This window comes from Tenrec ecaudatus, chromosome 1 (genome assembly GCF_050624435.1).
Source record: "Tenrec ecaudatus isolate mTenEca1 chromosome 1, mTenEca1.hap1, whole genome shotgun sequence".
Lineage (NCBI taxonomy): Eukaryota > Metazoa > Chordata > Mammalia > Afrosoricida > Tenrecidae > Tenrec > Tenrec ecaudatus.
Genome location: NC_134530.1, coordinates 78,409,348 through 78,419,749, shown reverse-complemented (window position 1 = coordinate 78,419,749; position 10,402 = coordinate 78,409,348). Strand labels below are relative to the sequence as shown.

Genomic DNA, 10,402 nt, shown 5'->3' with positions numbered 1-10,402 from the left:
TGGGAGTCCGCACCCAACCTAGTGAGGGAGAAGCTACCTAGCCTTTATGATCTACTTTTACAGATGGGGGGGCTGAGGCACGGGGCGTTTCAGTGGCTGTTCCAGGTCACAGAGCGGCAGAGCGAGGACATGAGAGAAGGTCTCAGTGTCTGTCTTTCAGAAGCGTGGGCTCTGAGGACCGGTCGGGTACCCAGGGCTTTCGGCATCAACCAGCCTGAAGGATACAGCTCGTTCTCTCTGTTCTGTAGTGAGTGGCAAAGGCCAAGTTCAAACTCAGGTCTACTGAGCTCAAACCTCACATTCCCACGGTTCTGCCCCCATATGCCAGCGCCCATCCAGCTGCTCATGCGGATGAATATAAACCAACGGAACCCCAAATGTCCTGGTTCTGGGACCATGTGGCCAAGGGATTCTGGCTGCCAGAGATTCGGTCTCTCCCTTTCAGTAAAGAGAAGCTGGGGAGCAAGTGTTCTTCCGGTGAGTCCCCATATTTGGTGGAGGCAAAGCAGCAGAGCAGGCCTGGCACATGTGGCCTGCCCAGCACAGTTTCTCTGTGCCTTCCCTCCTCCTCTGTAAACGGCGCTACTTTGTGGGCCTGGTGTTAGGATTCAGTGTGCTTCTAGAATAGCACGCAGAGCACAATAAGTGCAAGGTCGGCAACTCAAAACCACCAGCTGCTCCGCAGGAGAAAGACGAGGCTTTCTACTCCGGTACAGAGTTTGTAGTCTAAGAAACCCACACAGAGGAGTTCTACCTTGTCCAATTGGGCCAGTCACGGAGGCGCAATCAACTCCATGGACGTGAATGAGTTAACTACTAGAATGTCATTGTCATCAATGTTTTCTAGAACAATCTGCAGGTAAAAATCAAACCAATCCACTGACAGCTCCTCCCACCACTACAGGGCCCCTCCCGGGGTGAAGAGAAGCAGTGGGCATTGAAGGCGGAATCCCCAAACCACGTGGCCTGTTCTAATTTCCCAGGCACTAATCTCCTCGTGGCTTCTAATGATGCCACCAGTAATAGGATTGGGGCTTCTCTCTGGAGCGGCCACACAGGCCATGACTTGGGGGCAGGCCACTGGTCCCTAGCGACCCTGACCATCTGCCTGCCAAGAAGACAGAAAGCCCACTGGGCCTGTGTCCCCGCTGGCCTCCAGTGCATGGAATGGTGCTGTGCCCCAGGCCGGCGGGCTGGGCTCACCATGGTGTCGGGTGCCATCCTGGCGCGCGGGAGGGATGTGTGCAAGCGGAACGGACTGCTCATCCTGTCGGTGCTGTCCGTCATCATTGGCTGCCTCCTTGGCTTCTTCTTGAGAACTCGGCGCCTCTCCCCTCAGGTCAGTCCCCCCTCCCCCCATGCTTCAGGGTTGCCGGCTGGGAGGGGAGCTGCCTATCTGTGGGGTTGGGGTTGCATTCCAACTCCTTAGCTCCCTGGCAATGAGCATGGGTGTGACAAAAGCCCTGCAGGACCCGAGGGAGACGCCACTACTGGGTCTGGAGCTGTGGCCGCAGGGCATGCTGGGCGAGGGGGTGCAGGAGCAAAGGCCCGGCGCATGTGTGACTCTGGGGGTGGGAAGCAGACCTTTCTCACGAGGCAGGAGCCGGAACACACGCCTCTCACCACTTCACCAACTGGACTCGAGGCAACCACGAGAGGAGGGCAATGCGGTCAGATTTTTGAGCAGTGGGGTGGGGGTGGGGTGCAATGTAAGGGTGAGGCAGGGGACTGAGGGAGGAGGCAGCTGTAGGGGTGAGGTATGGCCCTGGGGGTGGAATGGGGCAAATTTGAGAATTTTGTCAAAGAGGGACCTTCAGGAAATGGTGGTGGATGGAATATGGAGTTGGGGGACAGAGATTTCTGGCTTGCGTAACTGCAGAGGTGGTGCTGTGGTTATGCCTTGGGCTGCAATCGCAAGGTTTGCTGTTCGAAACCACCAGCCACTCCTCAGGAGAAAGACGGGACTTCCTACTCCCACACACAGTTCCGGTTTGGGTTTTTGGAAGGGTGACGGTGCCTTGCCCAGAGAGTCACCTCTTTTCCTCCTCACTCCTCAGGAGCGATCACCCAAACCCCAAGTCCCTGCCATGGCGACCCCAGAGGACGGGTAGCCCCGCTGCTGTGGATTTTCAAGGCTGTAACTCTCTATGGGAGTAGAAAACCCCATCTTTCCCCCAGGGAGCGGTTGGTGGTCTTGAACCACGGACCTTACAGTTATCAGCCCTTTGCATAACCACTAGGCCACAGGCCTCCTTCAAGGGTGTGGAGACACTCAAATGAGCTCCAGACAGTGCCTCTTCCCACAGCTCCCGGAAGCCCAGGACTGCCTGCACAGCAGGGTCTGGGGGCGGAGACTTGGTCTCTGTTAAAAGTTAGAGGCCCCCTCCTTTTAGAGGGGACGGGACCACTCTCACGACAGTTGCCACAACCGGGACAACACTGGTGAGCCTCTGCCACTTCTTCAGCGGGGAGCATGGCCCCCGGGGGCCCTGGGCTCGAGAAAAGGTTTGAGCCCAGCTCTTTCACCACGTGCTGAGCCGTTGGCCTGGTTTGACACACACACACACACACACACACACACACACACACACACACACACACACACACACACCCAGGGTAGCACCCTGGAACAGAGCCCGTGGTTTGCTTCCGTCAAGGTGGCAGTGGCGGTGGCCTGAAGAGCTCAGTGAATCCCTGATCCCTGCCGCACACAGTCAGAAGGGAGCGACCCCAGCACAGGGTTGGCTCTGTATTTTTCTTGTGGACTCGGGAGGAATTCCGATACTTCCCAGAAAGTGACCTGTGACCTGAGGACCATCCTAGCTCATCTCTGGGCTTCAGTTTCCTTGTCTATAACGTGGAGAAGGTGGAAGTGCCTGTCTCTGAACATGGTAGTACCGGGAAGGATCCGCCGATGCTGGTCTTACAACAGTTGTTTCATCAATGCTGCTTCATCTCTTCCTCCCTGATCTGCTCTTGAAGCGCCGTCTCCATCCAGAGCCATCTCATGCTTCACGTCTTTCTTCACGGGCTTCTGGACTCTCCTCCCATGCCCGTCCCCCTCTGCCAGCCCACTGGCTGCCTTGCTAGTCACAGATGCATCGATTCCTTCCCACCAGTTTCCGGCTCTGGGGACCTCAAAAGCCAGGCTTTCTGGTGACACGGTGGACACAAGCTGGACTTTAATCCACAAGATCAGCAGTTTCAACCCACCAGCCACTCCTCGGGAGAAAGACAGGGTTTTCTGCTCCCATCACGCACAGGGGCAGTTCTGCTCTGTGCTATGGACATACTCTGAGTCCGCCTGGACTCGATGGCCAGGAGGTGTTGGACGGGCCTTCTTGGAGGAAACTGGAGCCCCGCTCGGCAGTAGCACAGAAAGAACCCTCACCCCTTTGTTGAATGGACTTGGCCGCAGCACAATCTACTCTCTTTAACTGCCCTCAGTAACAAAAAGATATTTCCTGCAGGGAGATTATTTTGTGAAAACACATCGGAATGCCTGTTATTAAAAGCCAGACTCATCTGGGACCTCCTTAGCCAAAGCTGCCTTCCCCCATCTGTTTGGAAATGCAAATGTATTCCGGTCCGGATTAACCTGCCAGATAAATTAAAGGAAGGATGTGGAGTCTGAGGACAATTACTTGACATGAATTGGCTTTTTTAGCATCTTGCTTGGAAGCCCAGGATTTCTGTTTGATCTCTTTGCCTGGACTCAGAAACCGCCCCCTTCTTGTTTTGTAAGCTTATGTAACAGGCAAAAACATCAACAATTTGGGAAACGGCCAGGTGTCCTAACTTTGAAAAGAATGACTAAAAGTCACAAGATTTGACCTTTGGGAACAAGGCGCTCATTGAAAACCGGAGACTGCTTCAAAACTTCCAGGGAAGCCACCGAGGGTTGGAGTTGCCTGCCTTCCTGAAGCTCCCTACAATTGGAATCAAAGTGTTTCAAAGATATAAGTCCCCAAGAACCAAGAGACTGCAAATGCAAAAGGGGGCAACCAAAGCTGAGCCGCTAGAACAGAGTTCCGTCTGACGCGGCATCTCCGGAGTTGAAGGAGCTGATTTAGCAGAGCAAAGAGAACAGAGTTTGGGGAGGCCGACGTCAAGCTGGGCTTGTCTTAGAGAAGGACAGATGGCTTCGAATTGAGTGCAAGGTTTTGCAGAAGGTGAAGGGATGGGTGTGTGCACGGGGGCTGAAGGTGGGGATGTTGGTTGTTAATGTTGCAACTGAAGCAGTTAGATCCCCAGGTCCCTTCCAGTCCCCATAACCAGGGCATTCCTCATTCTTCCACCTCTCCTTAGGGATATGGAGCCCATCTTGGCTATTGTCCAAAAGGTTGATGATTCAGACCTACCCTGTGGTACCACAGAAGAAATACCTGGCAATCTGCTTCCAATAAGAGTACAGCCAAGAAAACCCTAAGAGCCATGCTAGCCTGTAACACATGGAGTCGACATGAGTCTGAATTGCTGGCTTTGGATTTGGTGTGTGTGTGTGTGTGTGTGTGTGTGTGTGTGTGTGTGTGTAAGGGGGAGGCGGTAGTGAGATATCAGGCTCTTGCTAATTTGTGAACACCTGCACTCTGAATTCAGGATCCACAGCACAGCTTCAAGATTGCTGGGACCTGGGCTCAGACACAGCCTCAGTCACCTCCCACTCCCTCCTCCACGGGACTTCTCCCACTGAGTCATCCAAGAAAGGCTCTCCAGCTTCTTAGGACGGGGATTCCATTCCTGCCCACACCCTGGGAAAGGCCAGGCGTGCCCCTACCCCACCACCCTGCCTGTCCCGAGGACATCGGTAACAAGTGCTGCTCCTACAGACAGAAGCTTCTGCCTCCCGTTTACAGATGAGCACAGAGCCACGGTCACCGGATATCCCTGGACAAAGCATCGAAGAAGAAGACAGAGACTAGCAAATGCAAGAGGGTCTCTAAGGAAGCAGCAATAACATAGGGAGGAGAAGAAAACTTCTGAAACATTAAAAAAATCATTTTATTAGGGGCTCTTATAACTCATATCACAATCCAAATATACACCAATTGTGTTGAGCACATTTGTATATTTGTATATATGTTGCCATCATCATTCTCAAAACATTTTCTTTCTACTTGAACCCTTGGTATCAACCCATTTCTCCCCCTCTCCTTCCTCCCTTTCCTCCCTCCCTCCCTCATGAACCCTTTCATCCACTTTTCTGCTGTCTGACCCCCTGGGAGCGGAACATACAATTTTCCTCTAGTTTTTTAATTCTTCCTCCCCAACCACTATCATGACTCCAATCCTACCTTACAAATCCGGCTAGACCAGAGCATGTTCACTGGTACAGATAAAAGCTTGCAACACAGGGAATCCAGGACAGATAAACCCCTCAGGACCAATAATGAGAGTTAGTGGATACCTGGAGGGTGAGGGGAGATGGAGGGAGAAGGGGGGAACCGACTACAATGATGGAAACTCTTTCCTAAAGATCTTTAGAGATCTACAAGAAGAGACAGTGACCATAAAACAGAACAGGATGCTTTTTAAAAAGAAAAGAAAAGTAAAAGCTGTACCATCCAAGAACCAGAAAGACTTCTTGGAAATTTAAAGTAGAAAAGAGTGTCAACCTGAAAATTTCAATACCTAGGACAACAATCAATCTGCTGGAAAGTAAAACAAAAGCAAAATAAGGAAGAAGTAGGATGGTAGACATTCTAGTTTTAGGACAGCATGAAAATGGAGGAGAGAGTCGGCAGAGAATACAGCAGGGTCTCCCAGAGGTGGAAGGTATGTGCAGCATTATGAATTTTTAAAAAGAAGACCAAGAAAACCCATCATGGCATATCATTATGAGATTACAGAAAACAGATGATCCTTACATGCTTCTGAGAGGATAAAATTGTTCTTGTGGAATTCAGAAATAAAAACGTCACTAGACATCTTGAGCAACACTACAAGAATGCTTTCAAAATTTGGAGACATTATTCCACCAAGGTCAGATTATTAATCAGAGGTCAAGTGGAATAAAAGCATTTTTACTCATGTAAGGACTCAGAAAAGAGCATCTCTCCTGCCAACCCTCTCTCATGAAGCCACCAAAGGAGATGTTCCAGCAAAACAAGGAAGTAAACCAAAAATCCCAATGGTCCAGAAATTCTGAGTTCCCGTACAGGTTAAAATTCAGGATGATCGTGAAGAAAAGACCGGTGAAAAACAACTAGATCTGGAGAGCAATGTGTCCAAATTGGAACGGGAGAATGCAGTGTTCTTGGAATGAGGTCCCAAGAGTGAGGGAAATGAACCCATACACTTGAGAACATGGAAAATACTATTGGTGGTGTTTTTCAATAGAGATGTTTGGCTTAGGCTGGCTTCTCTGAGAGCCAAGCCAATGAAGAGGCTCCTAGACTGGGACCAGGGAGCATGCCTGTGGTCTGGTGGTACTGCCAGCTCGTTGTGTAGGCCCCTCATAGTCCTCTCCCAGCTCAGCTTCTTCATCCATAAGGAGACTGAACTAGACCAGGCAAGGACCGAATCTTCACTTGCCTCACGCACAGCCTTGTCTACCGAGGGGAGCAGCTGAGGTGCCCCATTTCACAAAGCGAACTCTCCCACCCTGGATGCCGTCACATTTGAATTTCAGAGAAGCAACACATGGTGTGTTCTTTGATTATATAAGAAAGTTATTTGTGATTTCTCTGAAATGTGAGTGGAACGGAATTAAGCGATCTCGTTATGCTTCGGTAATGGGCTCTGGTCATGACTCTATTAGGCCTTGAACTCTACAAAGGCTTTGTGGACAGGCTAGATCAGCAGCCTCGAAGGAGGCTTGACGGGAGAACTCTGAGCACTGGGAGCTCTGTCTCCCCAATGCAGTGCGATCCTCTCTCTCTCAACGTTTGAATGTGATGCCACGAGAGAGGTTGATCCTAACTGGTTCTCATGGCTCTGAGGTTGACTGATGGAGATCCTACCGGCCTATCAGCATTGGAGAGCGGAGGATTACAGATGCAGTTACATTAAAACTCAACACCTTCTCATTTGATCTCCCTTTTTTATTCATTTTAAATTTGTTTTAGTGTTTAATATTTTCTGCTTTCATTTGGATGGAGATTTTAATCTGTTTTACTTTGTTATTGTTAGATTTTTGTCCTTTTGAAAAACGTTTTTCTGTATAGGCACCGCAGGATAGGTAAATCTATGGAAACAGGAAATGAAGTAATGGCTCTTAAGGGGATGACAGGGGAAACAACAACAAAAACCAGCCTGCCGCAAGTCGATGCGACTCATGACGACCCTATAGGACAGGATAGAAGCGCTCGGTGGGTTTCTGAGACTGTCCCTGTTTACTGAGTAGAAAGCCCCATTTGGCAGGGAACATGGTGGGGAAAGGGGGTGCTAATAAGGATGGGTACAAGAATGAAGAAACCAACCTAAAATTGATTGTGGTGATGACTGTACAACACTTCTTGATGTGACTGAACTACTGGATTGTGTGGTATGTGAATTAGATGCCAATACAACTGCTTAAAGACCTTATAGGTCATAGTCAGGTTGCTTCCTAGGGCTTCCATGGCGGAACGCGCTATGGAAGAAGACTGCCGCCGTCTTGCTGGTGTCTCTGCTGCAGTGGGGCGCACAGGCACTGGCCCCACAGAGTGGCTGATGGGGAAAGGCAGAGTGTGCGGTGCGAAGTGAGGAGAAAGTGGATCGGATCCAGTTAGGGAAACCAGGCACAAGAATACCATGATCTGTTTAAGTTGGACTGAAGGAGTGTGTGTGGACCGTACACAATCCTGCCCATGTGCTGCGCCCCATTTCCTAGATGAGGTAGCTAGTGATAGCAGGGAGGAGGGCGGGGAAGATAGGCAAGAGGTGGGGACTGTTACTGTGGTTACTGGGCAGTTACTCTCACCCCAGCCCTGTGCTAAGCACTCTTTGTCCACTCTCATTGAGCCTGATGAGCCTGTAAGAAGTGCATACGTACTTGGCTGGTAACTGAAAGGTTGGCATTTCAACTCACCAGCTAGTCCATGGGAAAACCCCCTGGTGACTGGGCTCCACAGGGTTACAGCGCAGTTTTACTCTGTCAGCAGTTTGAAACCCCCAGCCACCAGAGGGACACTCTATTTCTATAAACCATTGATAGTCTCAGAAACTCACAGGGGCAGTTCTACATGGTCCCACAGCAGTGGGTCTCACCTTCCTCAGGCTGCGACCCTTTCTTACAGCTCCTCATGTGGTGGTGACCCCCCAACCATAAAATCATTTTCCTTGCTACTTCTTCACTGTCATTTTGTTACTGTTATGAATTGCGCGACCCCTGTGAAAGAGTCATTCAACCCCCAAAGGGGTTGCGACTCACAGGTTGAGAACAGCTGTCCTACAGGGATGCTATAAATTGACCTGGACAAGGTAGGAGTGAGAGGTGTTTTTTATAGAGTTGCTATGAATCAGAATCAACTCAGTGGCACAGAACAACAATGATCGTATAGACCAAACTCACTGCCATCAAGTTGATGCCAACTCATAGCAACCCGATGGGCACAGTAAACTGCGTGCAGGAATTTCTGAGACTAATTCTTCATGAGAGTAGAAAGCCCTATCTTTCCCCAGCGGAGCCGCTGGTGGTTTCAAACTGAGGACCTTGTGGTTAGCAGCCCAGTGCAAAACCACGACAACACCAGAGCTCCTTAACGATCCTATAGGATAGTTATTACCCTGATGTTACAGGTGGGAAAACAAGCTCAGAGAAGTCAAGTAATGTGCTTAAGGGCACACAGCTCATTATGAGGGGAATCAGGATTGGAAGCTAGGCTTGTTTGATGCCAAAGCCAATGCCTTCTCTGTTGACTGCTGCCCACCTGCTAGGCACGGGGCCAGGAGCGTGGGGAGGGAGAGTGTTGAGAAGGGTGTAAAGAATGAAGTAGCTAAGAAGTTTTCCTTGCCTGCTCTTGCTGTGCTTTCAGGAGATTAGTTACTTCCAGTTCCCTGGCGAGCTCTTGATGAGGATGCTGAAGATGCTGATCCTCCCGCTGGTGGTCTCCAGGTGAGAGGAGTGGCACTCTGGGGCAGGGAGTTGGCCACCCCATCTCGGGTGTGGATGAGACAGAGAATTGATTCTGCAGGTTCCTGCTCTGGCTATGGGAAGCTGCACTGCATCTGTGGCCCCTAGCAGGGGTATGGTCATAGGGTCTCTACGGGACGTAGGCTGCAGTACGGTCACCAGTTGTTTCAGTCCCATTCAATGCATGTAGACATTTCCAGTGGGCTAAACAAGTGATGTGGAGTTAGCCAGAGGATGTGACTGTCACTGTGGGACCTTGGGCAAACAAGTTCACTTCTTCGCACCTCAGCTTCCTCCCCACTGTAGAAGGGAACTTGCTTTATTCCCAGGTTGTTTTTTCCAAAGAAAGTAGACAATAATAAAAACTTGAACAAATTGAAGACGGATCAAAAGGGAGAACAAATGATTAGGTGTTAAATTTTGACCTAGCTAAATCACATTCAGCATGAATCCACTTTGCAATGCATGCTGTCTGATAACAAGGTTAATCACATCCCTGGCCAATGGTCAGAGGGGATTCTTCAGAGGCTTGTTCCACATAGGGATGCTGTCAATGGATTTTGCGATTTCACCATCATTCATCACCTTCTGCATACCAGGTGCTCTGAATTTAAGCTCTACTGCCAATCCCTCCTCTGGTCTTGGATTTTACTATTTATAATCCTTGGATCACACAGGCTAGTGTGCTTCTTCTGTGTGGACTTAGCTTTGGTGTGACATACTTAGATGGCTGCTTGTTTGAAGACAATTCTTTAAGATGCCAGGTGCTATTCTTCCTGATAGCCAAGTTCATTCCCATTTTGATGTCTTTCAGATAATATGCATCTGTTGGTTGAGTTCCCTGGAAGCATTCACAGACCCACGGTGAAGGCAGATATGCACACAATTAACTGTGATATGTAACCCAGAGGCAATGAGAGAGACTCCTCTCAGGTAGCTCAGAGACAGAGATTGCTCCCCAGAGTGGGGCTCACGATCATGAGCCTGGCATGGGGAAAAGATGGCTTTGTAGATACTCATGAGACCAAATCATGGCTCAGTTGTAAGGCTGTATAGCCTTAGAGAACCTTAGACAAGTTATCAAATCTTTCTGAGTCTTCGCTTTCTCATCAATAAAATGGGAATAATGACATCTAATTCAAAAGTCTTTGTAAGGGTTCTAAGAGATTATATATTTGCATATGCCAAGCATTCAAGGGCATGGATCATGGGTTTGAGGAAGAGGTGGTGGGAGATGAAATTGGAAGGTGGCCTCTTGTCCAAATATGAAAGACTTGGAGTGCCTGATTTTAGCCAGGAGCGTGGGAGCCATGGGAACTCAATAGAAAGATTCCTTTGATCTGTCCG

The 10,402-nt window shown here is 49.7% G+C and overlaps 1 protein-coding gene across 2 annotated transcripts in view; it reads left to right on the top strand.

The window, feature by feature from the left end:
• Positions 1 to 1,189: 1,189 nt before the first annotated feature.
• Positions 1,190 to 10,402, top strand: part of SLC1A7 (solute carrier family 1 member 7) — a 58,633-nt gene continuing 49,420 nt past the window's right edge. Inside the window, exons 1-2 of one of the 2 annotated variants that reach the window (XM_075556285.1) lie at positions 1,190 to 1,339; positions 8,958 to 9,037. In XM_075556285.1, coding sequence (XP_075412400.1) covers positions 1,205 to 1,339; positions 8,958 to 9,037 — 215 coding nt within the window. In that variant the 5' untranslated portion in view covers positions 1,190 to 1,204. The remainder of the gene's footprint in view (positions 1,340 to 8,957; positions 9,038 to 10,402) is intronic. The other variant, XM_075556294.1, reaches the window with a different exon arrangement.